The following is a 25043-nucleotide window of genomic DNA, read 5'->3' on the forward strand; positions in this document are numbered from 1 at the left end:
AAGTCAAATGGCGCTCCTTCCATTCTGAGGTCTGCCATGCGCCGAAACAGTGGTTCCCCTCCACATATCAGGTATCAGCGTACTCAGGACAAATTTCACAATAACTTTTGCAGCCCAATTTCTGGTTTTGAGCACCTTTAGGGGTGCAGTTGTTAGAATGGTGTCACTTTTGGGTATTTTCTATCATATAGACCCCTCAAAGTGGCTTCAAATGTGATGTGGTCCATAAAAATAAAATGGTGTTGCAAAAATGAGAAATCACTGGTCAATTTTTAACCCTCATAACTTCCTAACAAGAAAAAATTTTGGTTCCAAAATTGTGCGGATGTAAAGTAAACATGTGGGAAATGTTATTTATTAAGTTTTTTGTGTGCCGTATCTCTGTGATTTAAGGGCATAAAAATTCAAATTTGGAAAATTGCGAAATTTTCAAAATTTTCGCTAAATTTCCATTTTTTTCACAAATAAACGCAAGCTATATGAATGAAATTTTACCACTAACATGAAGTACAATATGTCACGAGAAAACAATGTCAGAATCACCGGGATCCATGGAAGTGTTTCAGAGTTGTAACCTCATAAAGGGATAGTGGTCAGAATTGTAAAAATTGGCCCGGTCATGAACGTGCAAACCACCCTTGGGGCTAAAGGGGTTAAGGATAGGCATGATTGTGGCATGTTTGAAAGCAGAAGAGAAGGTACCGGACGTTAGTGATAGGTTGAAGAGGTGGGTTAGGGATGGGATAAGTGTGGTGGTGAGGTTGGAGAGGAGGTGGGATGGGATAGGGTCGAGTGCACAGGTTGTGAGGTGCGATTTGGAGAAGAGACGACTAAGCTCCCCTTCAGTGATGTTGGAGAGTGAGGTTATGGGGTTTGGGCATTGGCTTGGTATACAAAGGGGTTGTGGTGGTTGAGTGATGAAGACTTGCCTTGTTTGGTCAATCTTGTTTTTGAAGTGTGTGGCAAAGTCCTCGGCAGAGATGAGGGAGGTTGGAGGAGGTAGTGGTGGGCAGAGGAGGGAGTTAAAAGTTTTGAATAGCTGTTTGGGGTTGTAAGAAAGGGAAGATACGAGGGTTCTGAAGTAGGCCTGTTTAGCAGAGGTGAGGGCAGATTTGAAATCGAGTGTTGCCTGTTTGAATGTGGTGAAGTCATCTTGCGAATTTGTTTTCTTCCAGCACCGCTCTGCAATCCTGGACACTTGCTGGAGCTTTTTAGTGGTGTTGTTGTGCCAGGATTGTCTGTTGATACGTCGCATTCTGCCATGAACGAGAGGGGCAACGGCGTCAATAGCTGATGCGAGAGTGGCATTGTAGAAAGCAGTGGCACTGAGTGTCATGGAGTGAGGATATGGTTGCCAGTGGTAGAATAGAGTCAGAGAGCACGTGGGTGTCTTGGTGCGCAAGGTTTCTGCGGGGGTGCGTATGTTGCTGGACCTGGGTGCCTGGTGAGGAGGACAGGGATGAGAAAGTGAGTAGATGGTGGTCAGCTAGAGGGAGAGGGGAGGTGGTGAAGTTAGAAAGAGAGCAGAGACGGGTGAAGACCAGGTCTAATGTGTGTCCGTCTGTGTGGGTGGCTGAGGAGGACCACTGAGTAAGTCCAAAGGATGAAGTAAGGGACAGGAGTTTGGAGGCTGCTGACTGAAGGGTATTAGTGGGGATGTTGAAGTCGCCCATGATGATAGTGGGGGTGTCAGTTGAAAGAAAATGAAGAAGCCAGGTAGACAATTGGTCAATGAAGACAGTGGTCGGGCCTGGAGGTCGGTATTGATAAAATCTTACCATAAGACCTACAGACCCATCCTTATGAATGCCTGTCACCTGCCCGTTTGGTAGAATATCCCATGGCATCAATTTATGCTATTAAATCCATAGACAGCCTCTTCTGACCTTAGCACTCCGGTATCTTTAGTATTAGATCAGATAGACATGGTGGACAGCAGTGTGAGCAGTCTCCTCTTTCTGAATCAACCCTGGTATCTCCAGTGTAAGATCACATAGATAGGACACACACAAGTTTTAGTGGCCTTTTCTTACCGCAGCACCTCTGGGATCTCCAGTAGTATTAGTGGAGCACATCTTCCTATACATGAAGGAGGGCGCAGCGTCCTGCTGCACATGCTCGCAGGTACCTGTCCTCACATTCTAGGACAGGTTTCTGTCAGTTTAAGAGGATGGCAGCCATTTTAATTTTGGAGTGATTACCTCCTTAGACAAAATTATTATGATTTGATAATTAAAGGGAACCTGTCACCTCTTTTTGCCTCTATAAAAATGTGGCCACCGCCTTTCAGGGCTTAGGCTGGGTTCACATTGCGTTAGGGTCAATCCGCTAGCGCTATATATCTATAATGCTCTAGATAAGCTCCCGCTCCGACCTGAAAGATAAGAAAAATAAGTTTTACTATACTCATCCGGGTAGGCGGTCCATTGCAGGCCGGTCTAATGGGTGTCGCAGGACTAGGTCCGGCACCTCCCATCTTCATGCAATGTTGTCCTCCTGCTTGCTTTGTGTCGCACTCCTGCGCAGGTGTAACTCTCTGCCCTGTTGAGGGCAGAGCAAAGTACTGCAGTGCGCAGGCGCTGGGCCTCTCTGACCTTTCCCGATGCCTGTGCACTGCAGTACTTTGCTCTGCCCTTAACAGGGCAGAGAAGTACGCCTGTGCTGGAGCTCAATGCCGGGGAGCTATGAATCAAGCAGGAGGGCGGCGTCACAAGAAGATGGGAGGTGCCGGACCCGGACTGCGACACCCTTAAGACCAGACCGCATCGGACCGCCCCCCCCCTCGGTGAGTATAATAAAACTTTTTTTTCTTATCTTGCAGGTCAGAGCGGGGCTTATCTACAGCATTATAGAATGCAATTTTCAAACTTTGAATTTTCATGCCCTTAGATCACAGAGATATATCACACAAAATAGTTAACGGATAACATTTCCCACATGTCTACTTTACATCAGCACAATCTTGGAGCCAAAAATATTTTATCTTAGGAAGTTATAAGGGTTAAAAGTTGACCAGCGATTTCTCATTTTTACAACAAAATTTGCAAAACCATTTTTTTAGGGACCACATCACATTTGGAGTCCCTTTAGTGGTCTATACGTTAGAAGATGCCCAAAAGTGACATCATTCTAAAAACTGTATACCTCAATGTGCTTAAAGCCACATTCAAGAAGTTTGTTAACCCTTCAGATGCTTCACAGGAATTTTTGGAATGTGGAAAAAAATGAACATTTAACTTTTTCCACAAAAAAATTGCTTGAAACTTTTTTATTTTTACAAGGGTAGCAGGAAAAACTGGACCCCAACATTTGTTGTGTAATTCCTCTTGAACATGGTGATACCCCATATGAGGGAGAAAACTACTCTTTGCGTGCACGGCAGAGATCGGAAGGGAAGGAGCGCCATTTGACTTTTTGAAAGTAAAAATTCTTGGAATCCTTAACAGACGTCATGTTTCATTTAGAAAGCCCCTGATGAGCCTAAACAGTGGAAACCCCCCACAATTGACCACATTTTGGAAAGTAGACCCCTCAGGGAATGTATTTAGATGTGTGGTGAGCATATTGAAGACCAGGTACTTCACAGAAGCTTATAACCTTGAGCCATGAAAATAAAAAAAAAAATCACATTTTCCCCACAAAAATGTTATTTTGGCCACAAATTTAGCATTTTCATAAGGGTAACAGGAGAGATTGCACCATACAATTTGTTGTGTAATTGCTCCTGAGTACGCCCATACCCCAAATGTGGGGGAATACTATGTTTGAGGCACAGTGCAAAGCTCAGAAGGGAAGAAGCGCCATATTGGAGTTCAGATTTTGCTGGAATGGTTTGAGGGTGCCATGTCACATTGGCAGAGCGTAAGTACTGTGAAGGATAAATTTCAGCTCACCTTTAGTAAGTTCATGAGAACTGATTGAAAGCTCCGAGCACGGACACGTCTCTGCCAAGACGTATATGGAAGAAAAGAAAAGAAAAGAAAGGTCCAGCTCCAGGAGATAAAATCCAGAAATTTTGATTGAATCATGAATAAAAACAGATTCATGGCTGCTGTGATCAAATATCGGCAAACAAATTGAGTTACCGCGTGGGGATATTTCCAAAGATCTCTGTACGTGTATTGTAACTATACAATAGGTGGTTATTGTCCTCCCAGCAGGCTGCTTAACACCACTATTCATTTGAGTATTGGCGCCAGTGGACTCCTTTTCTTTCTGATATCTTATTCCATTTGCCTATATATTTCTCACATCTTTCAGCTAACTTGGCTTTTACCAACTATGTACAAGTTACTTGCTCCTGCCCATAGAGCTTCATGTATAATGATCTTTGTGATACACTTTATTCAAAATCAATTTGGCGATGTCCCTTGATCTATTACTTTACAGGTGCATCTCACAAAATTAGAATATCATCAAAAAGTTAATTTATTTCAGTTCTTCAATACAAAAAGTGAAACTCATATATTATATAGAGTCATTACACGCAGAGTGATCTATTTCACGTGTTTATTTCTGTTAATGTTGATGATGATGGCTTACAGCCAATGAAAACCCAAAAGTCATTATCTCAGGAAATTAGAATACTTTATAACACCAGCTTCAAAAAATTATTTTAAAATCAAAAATGTTGGCCTACTGAAATGTACTGTATGTATACTACATGCACTGAATACTTGGTCGGGGCTCCTGTGGCATCAATTACTGCATCAATAACAATAATAATCTTTATTTATATAGCGCCAACATATTCCGCAGCGCTTTGCAGTTTAACAGTTTCAAAACACAAGTCATAAATAATGTGGCGTGGTATGGATGTGATCATCCTGTGGCACTGCTGAGGTGTTATGGAAGCCCAGGTTGCTTTGATAGCAGCCTTCAGCTCATCTGCATTGTTGGGTCTGGTGTCTCTCATCTTCCTCTTGATAACACCCCATAGATTCTCTATGGGGTTAAGGTCAGGCGAGTTTGCTGGCCAACCAAGGACAGTGATACTGTTGTTTATAAACCAGGTATTGGTACTGCTATCAAAGCAACCTGGGCTTCCATAACCCCTAAGCGGTGCCACAGGCTGATCGCTTCCATGCCACGCCACATTGATGCAGTAATTGAAGCAAATGGAGCCCCGACCAAATATTGAGTGCATTTACTGAACATACATTTCAGTAGGCAAACATTTTGGATTTTAAAATAATTTTTCAAGCTGGTGTTATAAAGTATTCTAATTTACTGAGATAATGACTTTTGGGTTTTCATTGGCTGTAAGCCATAATCATCAACACTAACAGAAATAAACACATGAAATAGATCACTCTGTAATGACTCTATATAATATAGGAGTTTCACTTTTTGTATTGAAGAACTGAAATAAATGAACTTTTTGATGATATTTTAATTTTGTGAGAAGCAGCTCATTCATGGATCATTGCAGCCATTATTGCCATCTATACCATCCTTTCTGTTTAGTTTTATTTTTTTGTCTGCTTGGGTCTCTTATTTCTTTTTTTAATGGTTTTTCAATAAAGCTTTCTAATATTTTATATGTATTCCCTATCTGGCATTTTTTATTTCCGTCATTTTCTATTTGCGTTAATATCTTAGGACAGGATATTTTGCTGCTTCTTCGCTCTGTAGGTTTAGCAGTTTTTAATAGTAAACTTTGCAAACAGTGAAATAAATGATCTATGGTGAAAAAAACACGTGAGGTGCAAAATATGTCCAATATTTCCCATGATATGACGCAGCGCATCATTAGGGTATGTTCACCATTGGCGTTAGTTCAGCACGAAGATTCTATCACAAGATTCCATTATGACATCACTGGTGATTCTTGGCCATTGTGACATCACAGCTCAGTCACTACTTCTAGAATGTACACTGGGTCACCGGCGCCATTTTTGGTTCTATAGTGACTGAGAGCATTTGCAATTTTTCACTATGGCTGAATTACTTTTGGAAAATCATCAGGTACAAGCACTGTGGGAGATTGTTATCAATAATCGCCCGGACATTTTGCTTCTACCACCCGATGGCGTCCTCAGCTTCACTCACCAGCTGGTGCTGGAGCTAGTAAGGGATTGCCTGAGGAAACACCGACAACGTCGTCTAACGTCAGAGTATCTGACGGATTTATGTCACAACATCAGGACATTACTTCTCCAGGTAAATGGCGGACGCTCCGCACAAAACTTCTCCATAATCACAGAGAATAATGGTGGGAGAGAAGCTTCTTCTTTCCTCCAATATAAAACACGACGAGTCCCCAGATATGGAGTCGTTGTATCTGCAGAGAGGAGCAGATGTCACATACAATGGCCGCCCCCATTATGTCCCTTCTCATAATCTCAGGATTTTATTTTTTCTTCTTTATAGGCTGAAATAAAATATCAAAATGGAGATTTGGCTTTTCTTAAAGAACTGGCCGAAGAAGTCCTGTGTGTAATAGAATGTCCGACCCGCCCATTGGATCAACCGGTAAGGACCCATCCAGGGTCATGCATAGAAATCATGGGCCCCATAGCAGAAGTCGACAAAATTGCCCTCTAAGCACAGTATGATACCCCGGGGATTTCTAAGATACCAACATCCAGACGCATAGTTTGATGGCCCTACATTACCCCCCATTCCGCAAAGTATAATACCCCACAGTGACCCCAGCACAGTATAATGGCCCTTACTCCTCTCCACACAGTATAATGGCCCCTGCAGAACCCTAATACACAGTATGATAGCCCCAACATAACCCTCCATATTGTATAATGACCTCATCATAGACCTCTAAATAGTATAATGGCCAACGTATCGCCCCGTAAACTCTTTTAGGGCCCTGAAACAGGGCCCCCACTGGCAATTGCCAGCTCCCTCTTCCATCATTGCTTTCAACTGTATCTGAATCCAGGATGCGTAGTCTGCCACATTTACTGATACGCCACTGGACTGGTACGCCACTGCACCTTCATCCTCTCTATCTTCTACAGATCACCAGTTACATATGGCAAGATCTGGTGTTACATTTTACAGGACTCCCTGTCAGTCCCTGGGTTTTGCTACCCAATCTAAGAGCATTATTATGTTTTGGGCAGAGACCCTGAATCCAGCGATGTATCACTTACTTTATTGGGTACAAAAATTGTGATAAAATCACTGTCTTCTATGCTGCAGATCTAGCAGTGCTCTGAATGCTGATCTCTGCATAACACCGCACACACCACTGATTGGCAGCTTTCTGTGTACACTGTGTATAGACAGAAAGCTGCAAATCATTGATGGGGGCAGGGTTACAGAGAACAATGGGACTACATGACACAATATAGCTAGTCCTTTTGTGACATTCTTCTGCTGATAAAACACTGATTTTATTGAAATACCAGCACATGGCATATTAAGTAACGTAGCTGGAATCAGGGTCTCTACTCCTACAACATGCTGCTCTTACATTACATAGAAAAACCTGCTGACAGATTTCTATTAAGTTCTTGCCTGTGTGATCTTTCGTATTATCCAGCACTTTACAATAATACCGGTGTATAGAGGATCTCCCTTATATTACATCCATGAGGAACGTCCGGCTTGTATCGTCCCCTACATCGCATCAGTGTAAATCAGCTGGGACATAATATAGGAGAAGATTTTACATCCTGAGATGTTTTCCTGCAGCTTCTATATCTTAATATAATTTCTTATTCTTTTTTAGGACATGATCAGATCATTGATCCCGGCACGAGAGCCGCGTATGAGCGACTATGAGACATCTAAACTGATCGGCAGTGGAGCTTTTGGGTGAGATTTCTGTTCCCATAATCCCCATTTCTCAGGGTTCCCTATGACAATGCTGCTGCCTCTGTGCTCTGCCATTCAGTGTTATCATAGGGAAACGATCAGAGTCCACATCACTGTCCACATCTCAATGTCACTATTCAGCTCAGTTATATACAGCTGAGTGACCAGATCTGTAACAAATCAGCCTGTAAGGAAAGGGATGATATAATACATTACACCCACTGGTCCTAGACCTCATCTGCTCTAATGCTGCCGCCTCCACCACCGCTTCCCCGTCCTCCGAACCGATCTTCTGAGTTTCTTGGCTCCCATTATGAAGCTTAGAATAATGATTGGCTGCACACGGTCACGTGAAGGGTGACACGATATTGACGCCAATGACATCTGCACCCCCACCCTCCACCATGACCATGTGATTCCGATCACTGGCCTCAGCAGCAGAAGGGAGGACAACCAAAGACGGGCGCAGAGGATGGAGGACTTGACTCCTTCACTCCCATTTATTCTGCCTTAGGGTGTGGAGAACATAATAAGCGTCTTCTTCCAGCAAATAGAGAACTTTCAATTTACACCAATTTACAGTATATTTTGACTGAATCGTATCTACTGGTCGGTTATAGTGAATCTGCCCAAGATGAGTTTCGGTAGATTCTCTCATCTATAATGTGACCTGGGTGAGGGTCCGGCAGACGTGGCATTGTGCAGACCCCCATAGGTGATCTATGTAGTGTTATTTCATGGATTTCTAGTGATGGCCGGACTGCTGGTATTAAACATTAGTGCAAACGATCATATAATGACTTGTATATACAGACTGTTAATAAGGGTTCATTATAAACCATGGATTCTCCTTCTCTCCAGGTCCGTCCACTTAGTGCGCCATAAAGAATCACAACAGATCTTCGCTATGAAGAAAATGGCCAAGAGGAACCTGGATACTCCACAGAAAGTGGAATGGGCCTATCTGGAGAGGGACATCTTAGCAATCGCAGATTGTCCCTTCGTGGTCTCCATGCTCTGCTCCTTCCCCACTAAATCTCACCTTTGTATGGTCATGGAGTATGTAGGAGGTAGGACACGTACATTGTATTATATTCAGCCCAGTCTGCTGACATCTTATCACCTCTCATATCATTAAGACTTGTCCTCGTGGACGGTTACATCCCCACACAGCATTTACTCACTTCTCATCACTCATCATGGTGATCTGCTGTATAAACCCCTCACCGGTCATATTTCCTTTCTTCTATAGGTGGAGACTGTGGGACCCTTCTAAGCACCAGAGGTCCTTTATCTGTCCCTTTGGCCCGCTTGTACTTTGCAGAAGCGGTCCTTGGTGTGGAATACCTGCATAGTTACGGTGTGGTGCACAGAGACCTGAAGCCGGATAAGTAAGTGAATACCTGTAGTGTAGTAAAGAGGGAGAGTTATCATTTATTATCTCACAGTCTGTGAGACTAAACCCATCTTCTCTTTCACAGCCTCCTGATAACGTCTTCTGGACACATAAAAATCACCGATTTCGGGCTGTCAAAATTTGGTCTAATGATATCAAACACCAACATCTACAAGGAATCAGCAGAGGACATCAGCAGAGAGTTCCAGGACCGTGAGGTTGGCGTTACTTACAAGAACTCAGCTAGTTCTTTATAAAACTCATCACAGTACTGTCTCTTCTCTACGTTCTTCATTTCTAGAGAACTTTTCTATTGATGCTATCTTCTTTCTTTGTGTTTTCATAGAGAGAACTTGTAATAACTACAGTATAGTTTCATCAATCTGATCTTTTTTTCCGTTGGTTTCCAGGTCTGTGGCACCCTATATTACACAGCCCCCGAGGTCATCCTGAAACAAGGCTATGGAAGACCTGTTGACTGGTGGGCAATGGGGATCATCCTTCATGAATTTCTTCTGGGATGTGTACCATTTGATGAAGATTCCCTGAATAAGCTATATAAAAATGTTCTTCTTGGTAAGTAGAATAATGTAATAATATTTGACTGGTTATACTGGTTTAGTTATTTCTTTTGCTTTATATTGCAGTTCATTAAAGAGGTTTTATTTTCTATAATTTTCCATACAACAGGAGACATAGTTTGGGATTGTGACGGCGCTCCTCCCCTGGATGCTCAGAACATCATCACTGAGCTGCTCAGAACAAATCCTGAGCATAGACTTGGGACAGGTAACAGAAATAATAGAGTTAATATTTAGTTGTTACACCAAGGACATATCGCTCATGTCTATGAGGATCAGCTCTTCTCTATCTGCTCTTCCAATTCTTGATCTCCACACTAAGACTTTCAGTCATTTTCCTTCATGTCGGCTCAGTTATATCATTAGGTCAGATTATGATATACTGCTCAGATATGGAGCAGTGGCTGACAATATCGGCATCACTTTTGTTTTTCATTTTCCAGGAGGAGCATTTCAGATCAAGGATCATCCATTACTTAATGACTTAGACTTTGACAACCTCCTAAGTCAGAAGCCGGAGTATGTCCCTCAGCTTTTATCAGGCATGGACACCAGCTGCTTCATCAGTAAGTAGAATGAGACATCATATAGACTACGTGTCTGATTGTCTCCTATTCCCTAATATGTGACCATTGGTTCCCTTCAATATTAGTGATAAATGGAGACTGTGTTATACTGACAACCTCTAATAACACTTCATTACTTATGTCTTGTAGATAACTCTGATATAAACAACCAGCTGGTCTCACAGGATGAGGAGGACACTAGTGTGGACAATGAGAGTCTTGACTTTCTAAATTTTATGTCATCTTCTGAAAGGCATGCTAAAGTAAGTGTGTGATCAATAAATCCAAGTTAGGTAAAAAAATATTTAAGAGTGAAAACAATATTTCATATCTTATTGTTGTCCTCATTTAGCTCTCTACCACCGATATCGGGATGAAGAATGATGAGGAACCCAAGTCCCCTCCAGAGTGTACCTCAACATCCAACACTGACATCTCAGAAATGTGAGTAGATTATGGGGTCATTACTGGGAGCTCCAGGCTGATATATGTGCACAACACCAAATATAGGACATAAATACCGTAATATCACATGCAGCATCCACCACCCCATTGTTAGCATCATTGAGCTTTTGGCTTTAGAAGCCACTGGTGATAACAGCCCATGATTGCGGCCAGTCAAGCATTTTTAGTGCTGTCCCCCACACTGTAGGAGAGATGTAGTATTACATGCCAGACATTCTTGGTAGTTGTTTAACGCTCTGCTTTTTAAAACGTAGTTTACTTGTGATTTACACATTTTTCTTCTTCCAAACAGGCAGAAAGAATCTGTTTCTGCATATGATAGAGGCGATGATATTACCATCTTGACATCCTCGTCCTCACTATCAGGTATGTCCATGTCTGCAGCACGAACAATGTGAATGTTGACTTCAAGATTCAAATATTTCCACATGGTTTTTCTGCAATTGTTCTCCTATGGTATCTATATTTCATGGATCCCAATTGTGTTGACCATGGGCCCATACTGAATCCCTATTTCTCTAATTTGTACAGGACTTTTTATGTTTTCCTTGAATGACTTTGTAGCATCCAGGAAACTAGAGATAAATAGCGACTGTGTTATACTGACAACCTCTAACAATACTTCCTTACCTATGTCTTGTAGATCACTCTGATAAGAGCAACCATCTGGTCACAGAGGATGAGGAGGGCAAAAGTAAGAATGAGGAGAATGTTTTCTTCCTAAAAATAACATCTTCTGAAAGTCTTTCTAAAGTAAGTATGTGATCAGTAAATCCAAAATATATAAAAAAAACCTCTAAAATAAAGGACCTCTAAGAGTGAAAAAAAATATTTAATATCTTTTTGTTATCCACATTTAGCACTCTACCACCACTAACGGGACGAAGAACGATGAGGATCCCAAGTCCCCTCCAGAGAGTAACGGGACGATGAGCGATGAGGATCCCAAGTCCCCTCCAGAGTGTAACGGGACGATGAACGATGAGGATCCCAAGTCCCCTCCAGAGATTAACGGGATGATGAACGATGAGGATCCAAAATCCCCTCCAGAGTGTACCCAAACATCCAACACCGACAGCTCAGAAATGTGAGTAGATTATGGGGTCATTACTGGGAGCTCCGGGCAGATATATGTGCACAACACCAAATATAGGACAGAAATACCATAATCTCACATGCAGCATCCACAGCCCCATGGTTAGCGGTCATTGTGCTTTTGCCCTTACAAAGTGCTTGTGATAACAGCCCATCATTATTGCAGCCGGTCATGCATTTTTCGTGCTGCCCCCCACACTGTAGGAGAGATGTAGTATTACATGTCAGACATTCTTGGTAGCTGTTTTCCTCTCTGCTCTATAAAAGTTAGTTTTGAGCATTAGACCTTCCCCACTATGACAGTCACATGTCCTATTAGGCCTTATAGTCGGTGTTCTTATAGTGAGACAACCCCTTATACTGGGTTTACCTGTGATTTACGTGCTTTTCTTTTTCCAAACAGGCAGAAAGAATCTGTCCCCGAACCTGATAGAGACAACGTTACTACCATCTTGCCATCCTCGTCCACACTGTCAGGTATGTCCATGTCTGCAGCACCAACAATGGGAATGTTGACTTCAAGGCTCAAATATTTCCAGATGGTTTTTATAGAATACTATAGGTTTCCTATGTCATCCATGTTATGACAAAGCAGATCCTATAAGGACAAATCGTTACTGACTTTTTTTATTTTCTGATCAGAATTTCCAGCTCAGGAAGAAAGAAAATCTGCAACAAATCTGAGTAATGATACAGAAAAACCAGAAAAGGGGAAAAAGAGACGAGGCAAGTGTGAGAATCAGCTCCATGTTATGTGATGTCAGTGAGAATCATTCGTGTGGAGCTGATGTCATCTGTCAGTGATGGGATTGTCACATGTATGATGGCTGACAATGACCCCGGACCTCTGTGTGATAATATTCCTCTGCCGTCCGGCTACAGTGACCGCACAGTAGTATCATGTCATATGGAGTCCCATCACTTACATTATATTTACTTCTCTTCTCATAGGTTCCATCTTCCGCCGGACATTAGCATCCTGCCGGCGCGGATTATCCAGGGCTGCTCGCATATTTGCTTGTTGTTACTGTTGCCCTAGAACCATCTAAAGGACAGGAAACCTAAGCATCCAGCGCCCTGAAGACCAGCAGATCCACCATCAGCACTGGAGTTGTATAGAAGGACCTTCACCAGCTACCTGTGACCACTGACTCTCATCCTTCTATCCTAATTTTCTTCTTTTATTCTTTATTTATGCCAGAAATTATAATTTAACATCTTTGACATTGCAAACCATCATTTACAGCAATGAAATAAAACATCATATTAAATGACTTCTGGATATGGCACGGACCCTCATTTATTGCACATAACCCAAACTACATAGCCCCATAATATAAAACAATGTAGGATAGATCTTCAGCTCACCTGGTTCAGCCTGCCCAGTCCTCCTTTCCATAATCTCGGTGCATGGAGTGTATCCATCCCCATCTGGGAGAAATGCTCAATGAAAAAAAGTTTTTTATAGTTCCAGCACATGATGTGAAAAAATTAAGAAAAGCCTTTATTTAATCCATAATTAAAAAATGCAATTCCAGTGATGATAAAAGCATGTGTAGGCTTACGCGTTTCGGATCATATTTGACCCTTAATCATAGCATAAAATACTGAATAAATGTTGCACTTATCAAGGAAAAGCAACCAGAGAAGGCTGCCTTGGGTAACACCCACCAAAATCAGCTGTGAAACTGACATCACTAATTCAAAGTTAACAATAGTACCTCACTGGTTTAACCCTATGATGCATTCATCTTATGCAAACATATTACAATGTGAATTCTCACTTAATAATAATCTGATGATTAAACCAAAAACAAACAAACTTCAGCCTCCCAAGTAGCTGGGATTAAAGGCACATACCACCGCACCCGGCAAAAGAAAAAAAAAAAAAAAAACCATATTAATATAGATACATCAATTCATGCTTCAAATTTAATCCTGCTGGATATCTAGTATTAAGTTTTAGTATCCATCGAGCTTCAATCATCTGGAGTAATTTAATTCTATCGCCACCACGCCGAGGAGCAGGAACAAATTCCAAAGCACTTACTCGCAGGCTATTCAATTCTCCCTTATGTTCATGCAAAAAATGTTTAGAAGCCCCCGAAAGACTACGGGTAGTAATATTATTGATGTCATAAATGTGTTCTGACAATCTTTTTCTTATGCTACGACTTGTGGATCCTACATACTGTTTTCTGCATGTCGTGCAAAAGATGATATAAACACAGTAATCAGTGGCACAATTCATAAAAGTTTTGAGCTTAAATACTTGACCCTCATTACTTATAACAGACTTATTATTATTTATCATGAATTTACATAAACCACATAACTTCTGCCCGCATCTAAATGAACCTTTAGTAGATAACCATGTACAACCTATTTTATCTGTGTTCTCACTGAGTTCACTAGGAGAGATTATATTTCCTATCGTCAAAGATTTTTTGGGGACAAATTTGCAACCATCTTTCAAAATTTCCCTAAGGCCGGAGTCACACTGGCGAGGAATACGGGAGAGTGAGAGGCGCAAAAAGCACGCATTAGACACAGACCAATGATTTTCTATGGGGTCACTCGTACCAGGCGTATATTTCTCCTCAGTATCCTACGCTCCGTGCCACTTGCAGCATGCTGCGATTGTCAGCGTACTACGCCCGTAGTACGCCAATGCAAGTCTATGGGTGCGCAAAAAATACGGATTACACACGGACCACACATGTGACTTGCGAGAAATACGCACCAGGTGTCTTTTAGAAACCCTGTCATAGGGCTCCATTATATGTCCATTTTGCAATGTCCATTCCCTACCAAGTTTGGTCGGCATGTAACTGATTTTTTTTTACTTTACCCATTCTAACCTGTACTATTTCTGTTGTTCGACAGCTTCCTGTCCACTGGCCTGTCTTATGCCGCCCTCCACCATGAGTTTCTCATTGGAAAGTCAACCATTTCAGGCATAGTGAGGTCTACATGTGCAGAAATCTGGACAAAACTCCATCAGGTGGTCCTACCCGAGCCCAGGATGGAAGACTGGTTAAGGATTTCAAGGGACTTTGAGGAGGACTGCCAGTTTCCAAATTGTATTGGGGCCCTGGATGGCAAACATATCAGGGTGCGTAAGCCGCCGAACTCAGGCTCCCAATTCTTCAATTATAAGCAATACTTTTCTGTTGTATTGTTGGCTCTGGTAGACCCTCAATACAAGTTTATAATTGTTGACATTGGGGCCTATGGAAGGACGGGAGACTCTAGAGTCTTCAATACTTCCATAATGGGTCGGCGGCTACGCACCAACCAGTTGGATCTCCCACCACCACGCCAGCTACCAGGCTCCCCCGAACAATCAGTCCCTTATGTCCTTGTGGCAGATGAGGCCTTTCAGTTATCACGTAATGTCATGAGGCCATATTCCCGGCGCAACCTTGACCACAGGCGCAGAATGTTTAACTTGCGCCTATCACGTGCTAGGCGACTGGTGGAGTGTTCCTTTGGGATTCTTTGTGCCAAATGGCGGGTACTCCAGTCTGCCATTCAGTTGAGTGAGCAAAATGTGAATGAAGTTGTCAAAGCCTGTTTTGTTCTGCATAACTTCACCAGGATACATGATTGTTCCTCCTCTGATGGTGTTGTGCGTAGGCCGGACAATGTGCGCAGGGTGAGACCACCTATCATCCCTCAACATAGACCGCTCTCTGGCCTCAATGTGCATGATATATTCACGAATTACTTTATCTCACCTGAGGGGGCAACTTCTTGGCAAGAGAATGCTGTGTCTATGTTATAATTTTTTTGTTTCAAAGTGGGTCTAAATATATATTACTCAAGCCCTTATGATTCTATGACTGTTTCATTGCATTGGTTGGTGTCTGTTAGTATGTTGTGAGGGATAGTGAGAAATCACACAGAGACGTTAACTAGAGTAGACAAATTTTTAGTTTTGCCTTTTTTTTTTTTTCTGTTTTGTTTAAAGGCAAACATAATTTTGCCATAACACAAATTTGGCAATGGCCAAAATGCCCCTTTGGGCCTTCTTTAACTTGGTGTAACATTAACATTACAGAAAAAAACTGCAACAACCATTATGCAATAACAACATTGCTGCATGCCTACATTAACCTTGATTAGGCAACAAAGGGTGAGCTCCATCACCAAAATAAAGTCAATAAGATAACACTCACATTTCCTCATAATGTTTTCCAATCATAGAAATCTTCCACCATGACAGGCAAGGCTACCTCACATCTTTCACACAGATATTACCTGTCTGTAGAACAGACAATATTTAAGCATGCTATACTGGAAAGGATGAAAATACAAAACTCACTTGTTAAGACATAGAGAGAGCGTGATATTGTGAATGCTGGTCGCCTCAAATTGGTTTACTAGAGAATGCTAATAACAAAGTTGACTACTTAACTAAAGGCAAGCACACCTTTCCTATGCAATAGCAAGTGATTAGTGTATTTTCATCCTTTCATTTAACAGTATAGCGCATTTAAATCTTCTCTTTTATACACACATGTAATATCTGTGTGAAAGGCGTGAGGTAGCGTTGCCTGTCATGATGGATTGTTTCATATGTTTGGAAAACATTGTTTAAAAATGTGAGTGTTAAATTATGTTCCAAATGTTGGTGAAGGAGAACACCTGTTTTTTTGTCTAGATTAGAAGCACCAGTTACCTGTTACTGGACATCTCCAAAATTTTGAATCATAAATCCTCATATGTAGGGGAAGGGGAATGGGGAGGAACAGCCTGTGGGTGCTGCTGGACATTGTGGGCAACATCGCCCTGTGTGGGGCCATACTGTTGCCCATGATGTTGTTGTTGTCCAGCCTCCTGGGCCTGTTAGTGATACTGGCCAGAGTAATAATGATGATGGTGAGGGGCTTCTTGTTGGCTCTGGTAGGCCCGTGGCTCATACCCACCAAGATAGCCAGATCGTCCCCAACCAGGTTGGGACCAGCCTCCAACACTGGGTGGGTACAAGTGGCCATATTGGTGGGGTTGGCTTGATGAAGACATTTGGGGCTGTGGAATAGAAGAATGGGTAGGGGGAGGAAGGGGTTGAGGTGTTGGCCCACGTATTAGGGGCTGCTCAGACCCTGCTTGAGCAAGCATCTGTGTGGATGGTCTCATGCGCATTAAATTTCTCAAATAGAGATCCAAATCAAAATCCTATAGAAGAGCGGGGCGTAAGCACAGAGTTAAAACACAGAAAATACAATTACAGAACGAGGTATCGCAAATAAATCAGTTTACGGTCCTAAATCAATCTGCATGTATCCTTACTAATAATGAATTGAAAGTACTGCGCAAAGGGCTCAATTTTGTGCCTAAGAATAATGGAGATTTTTTTTCTACAATTTTGGATGTCAACAAATTTGTGAGAAGATTAACTATCAAGAAACATTTTTTTGATCAGGATCAATCAGCTGCTGAAATCAACACTCCTCTCTTACCAGTTAATGAATATGCAGGACTTACCTTCAGAGAACAATTTGCCTTGACTGAACTTAATTCCTTATCTGATTCTTCACAAAGGGACAATTTTGTCAGTGACAATAGTGTGGTCTCTAGAGTGCCAAATGTGGATTTTTATCCCTTACAATCAAGAGTCCCCATTATCGATGAATTTCAGCTCTCTGTGGAACGGGAATTAAAATCTGTATTTTCTGATAATAACAAGGGGGATAATTTATCTAAGGGAGAAAGAAAAGCTCTAAAAAACATACAAAATAATCCAAACATTGTAGTGAAGAATGCTGATAAGGGGGGATCAGTGGTAATATTGGATAAGACCCTATATGTAAGAGAGGTTAATAGTATTTTAAATGAAAGTCATGCTTACAAGAAAATAGATGGAGATCCAACGGAAACTATAAAAATTAAATTGGAAAAAATTTTACAAGAAGGATTTGATCTAGGCATTCTTAATTTAAAACAAAAAGAATTCTTATTACCAGTAAATCCCAAAATTCCCATTTTTCATGCCCTACCTAAAACCCATAAAGGGCTTTTTCCTCCTTTCAGACCTATAGTGTCAGGTGTGGATTCATTATTGGAAAGACTAGGTTCTTGGTTAGATGAGAGATTGCAACCATTGGTAGTTATGTCACCTAGTTATTTGAAAGACAGCAAACATGTGCTATCAGTAATGTCAAATCAGAATTGGGATGAGAATTTCATGTGGATGACTTGTGATGTTAAAACACTGTATTCTTGCATTCCACATAATTTAGCTATGCAAGCATTGACAGATCAACTAAATATATATTCCAATTATTCTGATGTAATGAAAGAATATATTTTAGATGTTACTCTATTTTTGCTTCAAAACAACTACTTTAGATTCTCCCGCCAGTTCTATGTGCAGTGTCAGGGTTGTTCCATGGGAGCTAAATTCTCCCCATCCCTGGCTAATCTGTACATGAACTGGTGGGAGTCGAAATTTATTTATTCTGAATTTAATCCTTATTCAGATTATATAGAACAATATTTACGATTCATAGATGATATTTTGATAGTGTGGAAAGGATCAGTTGACCTAGTGTCCAGCTTTAAAGATTATATTAATGATAATAATCTAAATCTGTCTTTCGTAGTAGATACCAATAGGGATATGATTTCCTTTCTCGACATACAATTGGGTGGTGATAGTCTGAAGAAAAAAGTAGATTGTCAGCTTTTTCGTAAAAAAATTTCAGGAAATTCCATTTTGCATGCTTTTAGTCAACATCCACAACATGTGATTAGGAATATCCCCACAGGGGAATTTATCAGAGCCCGTAGGTGTTGTACCGATGACAGCAAGTATAAGGAAGAATGTGATAATATTAAAAAAAGGTTACAACACAAGGGTTATAATCTTAAAATGGTTAAAAAAGCTGAAACTAAAGCCAATGAAAAAAGCAGAGATCAGTATTTATTCCAGTCGAAAAAATCAGATAAGAAAGATTTTTCTAATGAAATGATTTTTTCTACTACATATCATAGTAATTATTACAAAGTAATTAATGTTGTTCGTAAACATCTACCATTATTAACTACTGATAGTACACTTAGGGAAATTTTGAAAAATGGTTGCAAATTTGTCCCCAAAAAATCTTTGACGATAGGAAATATAATCTCTCCTAGTGAACTCAGTGAGAACACAGATAAAATAGGTTGTACATGGTTATCTACTAAAGGTTCATTTAGATGCGGGCAGAAGTTATGTGGTTTATGTAAATTCATGATAAATAATAATAAGTCTGTTATAAGTAATGAGGGTCAAGTATTTAAGCTCAAAACTTTTATGAATTGTGCCACTGATTACTGTGTTTATATCATCTTTTGCACGACATGCAGAAAACAGTATGTAGGATCCACAAGTCGTAGCATAAGAAAAAGATTGTCAGAACACATTTATGACATCAATAATATTACTACCCGTAGTCTTTCGGGGGCTTCTAAACATTTTTTGCATGAACATAAGGGAGAATTGAATAGCCTGCGAGTAAGTGCTTTGGAATTTGTTCCTGCTCCTCGGCGTGGTGGCAATAGAATTAAATTACTCCAGATGATTGAAGCTCGATGGATACTAAAACTTAATACTAGATATCCAGCAGGATTAAATTTGAAGCATGAATTGATGTATCTATATTAATATGTTTTTTTTTTTTTTTTTCTTTTGCCGGGTGCGGTGGTATGTGCCTTTAATCCCAGCTACTTGGGAGGCTGAAGTTTGTTTGTTTTTGGTTTAATCATCAGATTATTATTAAGTGAGAATTCACATTGTAATATGTTTGCATAAGATGAATGCATCATAGGGTTAAACCAGTGAGGTACTATTGTTAACTTTGAATTAGTGATGTCAGTTTCACAGCTGATTTTGGTGGGTGTTACCCAAGGCAGCCTTCTCTGGTTGCTTTTCCTTGATAAGTGCAACATTTATTCAGTATTTTATGCTATGATTAAGGGTCAAATATGATCCGAAACGCGTAAGCCTACACATGCTTTTATCATCACTGGAATTGCATTTTTTAATTATGGATTAAATAAAGGCTTTTCTTAATTTTTTCACATCGTGTGCTGGAACTATAAAAAACTTTTTTTCATTGAGCATTTCTCCCAGATGGGGATGGATCCACTCCGTGCACCGAGATTATGGAAAGGAGGACTGGGCAGGCTGAACCAGGTGAGCTGAAGATCTATCCTACATTGTTTGATATTGTTACTGTCTGAACTTTTTTCGTGCTCCCTGGTTTATTAACGCTGAAGGAAATTTTTATCCTTCATCAATAACAGCGTTACAGCTGCCCATAGGAGTTATAAGTGTTTGTTGCACTCTCCTAATTCCCCTTTCATTTGAATTATATATTTTCTGATAAAATGGAAGTCACTTTCAAGGACACTTTATTCCTGAGTTTAAATGACAAATCCAAATTGGAAAAAGTGGCAAATATAGTCTCCAAAAATAAGGGAAATCCCAATATGGAAGGTCAGGCAGATTTAAGACATAACATGCAACAATTGGAAAAATTCTTGTCTACACACCTGAGAACCTGGTGGGATCATATCATGCTTGAAAAGTATGTAGAAAATTTGATGATTCCCAGAGGACTGAGAATAAAAAAACAGTCTACTGTTCGATTTGATGAAGTTTTCCAAAAAGAATGGAATGACATTTTGACGGGATGTTCCCTTAAGCTTATGGAGCTTCTTATAGATTATGAACAAAAAAAAGTGAAAGATCTTGATTTAAAAATTAAAGAAATTGAAAATTCTTTGACAGAATCTTTTGATAATGCCACATATAAGAAACTGAGATCTGACATTATGGATAGATTGGATAAATTAGAGGACATTATTGTTGAAAATAAACAGAAAAAATATGAAAGAGATGTCAAAGATTTTGAGACCGGACATGTGTATGACTGGCGACCCCCGCAAAGACCTTATAGAAATTTTAGGTTTTCTAAGAAACCAAAATCTATTTTGAAAGGTCAAAGAGTTAATAGGATTTCAGAAGGTGGAGGAACATCACGAGTTACTTTCAGCTCCTCTGAACTTGAAACGACTGATGGAGAAATGGAAGAAGATGAAAATGATCGCTATAGTTCAGGGGAAGGATCTAGTGGGGCAAAAAACGGTGTAACCCCAAATAGAGATCCAAATCAAAATCCTATAGAAGAGCGGGGCGTAAGCACAGAGTTAAAACACAGAAAATACAATTACAGAACGAGGTATCGCAAATAAATCAGTTTACGGTCCTAAATCAATCTGCATGTATCCTTACTAATAATGAATTGAAAGTACTGCGCAAAGGGCTCAATTTTGTGCCTAAGAATAATGGAGATTTTTTTTCTACAATTTTGGATGTCAACAAATTTGTGAGAAGATTAACTATCAAGAAACATTTTTTTGATCAGGATCAATCAGCTGCTGAAATCAACACTCCTCTCTTACCAGTTAATGAATATGCAGGACTTACCTTCAGAGAACAATTTGCCTTGACTGAACTTAATTCCTTATCTGATTCTTCACAAAGGGACAATTTTGTCAGTGACAATAGTGTGGTCTCTAGAGTGCCAAATGTGGATTTTTATCCCTTACAATCAAGAGTCCCCATTATCGATGAATTTCAGCTCTCTGTGGAACGGGAATTAAAATCTGTATTTTCTGATAATAACAAGGGGGATAATTTATCTAAGGGAGAAAGAAAAGCTCTAAAAAACATACAAAATAATCCAAACATTGTAGTGAAGAATGCTGATAAGGGGGGATCAGTGGTAATATTGGATAAGACCCTATATGTAAGAGAGGTTAATAGTATTTTAAATGAAAGTCATGCTTACAAGAAAATAGATGGAGATCCAACGGAAACTATAAAAATTAAATTGGAAAAAATTTTACAAGAAGGATTTGATCTAGGCATTCTTAATTTAAAACAAAAAGAATTCTTATTACCAGTAAATCCCAAAATTCCCATTTTTCATGCCCTACCTAAAACCCATAAAGGGCTTTTTCCTCCTTTCAGACCTATAGTGTCAGGTGTGGATTCATTATTGGAAAGACTAGGTTCTTGGTTAGATGAGAGATTGCAACCATTGGTAGTTATGTCACCTAGTTATTTGAAAGACAGCAAACATGTGCTATCAGTAATGTCAAATCAGAATTGGGATGAGAATTTCATGTGGATGACTTGTGATGTTAAAACACTGTATTCTTGCATTCCACATAATTTAGCTATGCAAGCATTGACAGATCAACTAAATATATATTCCAATTATTCTGATGTAATGAAAGAATAAATTTTAGATGTTACTCTATTTTTGCTTCAAAACAACTACTTTAGATTCTCCCGCCAGTTCTATGTGCAGTGTCAGGGTTGTTCCATGGGAGCTAAATTCTCCCCATCCCTGGCTAATCTGTACATGAACTGGTGGGAGTCGAAATTTATTTATTCTGAATTTAATCCTTATTCAGATTATATAGAACAATATTTACGATTCATAGATGATATTTTGATAGTGTGGAAAGGATCAGTTGACCTAGTGTCCAGCTTTAAAGATTATATTAATGATAATAATCTAAATCTGTCTTTCGTAGTAGATACCAATAGGGATATGATTTCCTTTCTCGACATACAATTGGGTGGTGATAGTCTGAAGAAAAAAGTAGATTGTCAGCTTTTTCGTAAAAAAATTTCAGGAAATTCCATTTTGCATGCTTTTAGTCAACATCCACAACATGTGATTAGGAATATCCCCACAGGGGAATTTATCAGAGCCCGTAGGTGTTGTACCGATGACAGCAAGTATAAGGAAGAATGTGATAATATTAAAAAAAGGTTACAACACAAGGGTTATAATCTTAAAATGGTTAAAAAAGCTGAAACTAAAGCCAATGAAAAAAGCAGAGATCAGTATTTATTCCAGTCGAAAAAATCAGATAAGAAAGATTTTTCTAATGAAATGATTTTTTCTACTACATATCATAGTAATTATTACAAAGTAATTAATGTTGTTCGTAAACATCTACCATTATTAACTACTGATAGTACACTTAGGGAAATTTTGAAAAATGGTTGCAAATTTGTCCCCAAAAAATCTTTGACGATAGGAAATATAATCTCTCCTAGTGAACTCAGTGAGAACACAGATAAAATAGGTTGTACATGGTTATCTACTAAAGGTTCATTTAGATGCGGGCAGAAGTTATGTGGTTTATGTAAATTCATGATAAATAATAATAAGTCTGTTATAAGTAATGAGGGTCAAGTATTTAAGCTCAAAACTTTTATGAATTGTGCCACTGATTACTGTGTTTATATCATCTTTTGCACGACATGCAGAAAACAGTATGTAGGATCCACAAGTCGTAGCATAAGAAAAAGATTGTCGGAACACATTTATGACATCAATAATATTACTACCCGTAGTCTTTCGGGGGCTTCTAAACATTTTTTGCATGAACATAAGGGAGAATTGAATAGCCTGCGAGTAAGTGCTTTGGAATTTGTTCCTGCTCCTCGGCGTGGTGGCAATAGAATTAAATTACTCCAGATGATTGAAGCTCGATGGATACTAAAACTTAATACTAGATATCCAGCAGGATTAAATTTGAAGCATGAATTGATGTATCTATATTAATATGGTTTTTTTTTTTTTTTTCTTTTGCCGGGTGCGGTGGTATGTGCCTTTAATCCCAGCTACTTGGGAGGCTGAAGTTTGTTTGTTTTTGGTTTAATCATCAGATTATTATTAAGTGAGAATTCACATTGTAATATGTTTGCATAAGATGAATGCATCATAGGGTTAAACCAGTTAGGTACTATTGTTAACTTTGAATTAGTGATGTCAGTTTCACAGCTGATTTTGGTGGGTGTTACCCAAGGCAGCCTTCTCTGGTTGCTTTTCCTTGATAAGTGCAACATTTATTCAGTATTTTATGCTATGATTAAGGGTCAAATATGATCCGAAACGCGTAAGCCTACACATGCTTTTATCATCACTGGAATTGCATTTTTTAATTATGGATTAAATAAAGGCTTTTCTTAATTTTTTCACATCGTGTGCTGGAACTATAAAAAACTTTTTCCCCATAATATAAAGTATACAATACGGTATTTTTTTGAGCACCGGAATGAGCTCTCCCACTAAATACAGAAAACCTATAAAGACAGATACAGGATCACTAGCCAAGGGGACTGGAAAGATTTTCTTTATTACACAAATATCAAAATCAAATTTAAAAGATTGTCAGACATAAACATACATACAATAACCATACATGAAGCCTCCAAATGTAGAGCTAAAATGGTGCACTCAAAATGTATCCCAATATGAAGGTGAGAATCTAATCTAATAGGTAATTCATATCACATCAATATGATGGTTATATATATATAGTGGAATAATAATCCTACATATAAACTATCAACCTCTTGATAATTATAAAAATCTTATATAGACGAGTATCAATTAATAGAAAAATGTGTGCTGCATATTCCAGGGAAGTGATAAAAGCATGTATAATGCAGCAAAGTGTGTACAGGACATATAGTAACAAGTGTTGAGCGAATGTGCTTGCCACTACTCGGTATTCACCCGAGTATCACTTTACACGGTGAGCACCGAGCATTTCTGGGATTACTCGGCGGGAACTCGGGTCTCCACCCAGCACTTTTGACGGACTTTAGAGACCCACTCACGCTGAAGGGATTGTCTGCCAGGCATTGAAGCGCCGCAGCCATCTTTGTTATGGTCGTGCAGTGATTGGCTGGCCACACAGCATCATCAGGGGTATAAAAGACCGGATGCCGTCTTGCTCAGCGCATTCAGCTCCGGATTGAGAGAGTGTAGGGAGAGCGGCTGCCTTGATAGGGTCAGAATTGGGGATTTCTTAGTGAGTGTGGGGTCTACCATCCTAACTAATCACATCCAGGTAAACCAACAGTCCTTCTAAGAATTGATTCCGGAGAATATAGGTTCCAATGTTAGGCAGGCAGGGTAGTGTACGTCGCTGTATACACATCAGTGCCGGGCCTGCAGGCACTTTATGTGTGTATATAGAGCATTGCATATATCAAGAGGGTCCATTCCCTTCCTGTGTTCTGGTTCTGCTACTGCTACCTGTGGGATATCTTAGCCGTATATAGCTAGCCCATGGTCT

General features: G+C 39.9%; 1 protein-coding gene across 1 annotated transcript in view; it reads left to right on the forward strand.

The window, feature by feature from the left end:
- Positions 1–13280, forward strand: part of LOC141080256 (microtubule-associated serine/threonine-protein kinase 3-like) — a 33749-nt gene extending 20469 nt beyond the window's left edge. Inside the window, exons 2-17 of the mRNA XM_073565448.1 lie at positions 6373–6474; positions 7694–7779; positions 8641–8849; positions 9032–9170; positions 9261–9393; positions 9586–9751; positions 9866–9964; positions 10200–10322; positions 10473–10585; positions 10675–10766; positions 11080–11153; positions 11431–11540; positions 11648–11874; positions 12286–12359; positions 12525–12608; positions 12834–13280. Coding sequence (XP_073421549.1) covers positions 6373–6474; positions 7694–7779; positions 8641–8849; positions 9032–9170; positions 9261–9393; positions 9586–9751; positions 9866–9964; positions 10200–10322; positions 10473–10585; positions 10675–10766; positions 11080–11153; positions 11431–11540; positions 11648–11874; positions 12286–12359; positions 12525–12608; positions 12834–12931 — 1929 coding nt within the window. The 3' untranslated portion in view covers positions 12932–13280. The remainder of the gene's footprint in view (positions 1–6372; positions 6475–7693; positions 7780–8640; positions 8850–9031; positions 9171–9260; positions 9394–9585; positions 9752–9865; positions 9965–10199; positions 10323–10472; positions 10586–10674; positions 10767–11079; positions 11154–11430; positions 11541–11647; positions 11875–12285; positions 12360–12524; positions 12609–12833) is intronic.
- The last annotated feature ends 11763 nt before the right edge of the window (positions 13281–25043 follow it).

This window comes from Dendrobates tinctorius, unplaced genomic scaffold (assembly GCF_039654945.1).
Source record: "Dendrobates tinctorius isolate UK_male_01 unplaced genomic scaffold, ASM3965494v1 ptg000803l, whole genome shotgun sequence".
Classification (NCBI taxonomy): Eukaryota; Metazoa; Chordata; class Amphibia; order Anura; family Dendrobatidae; genus Dendrobates; species Dendrobates tinctorius.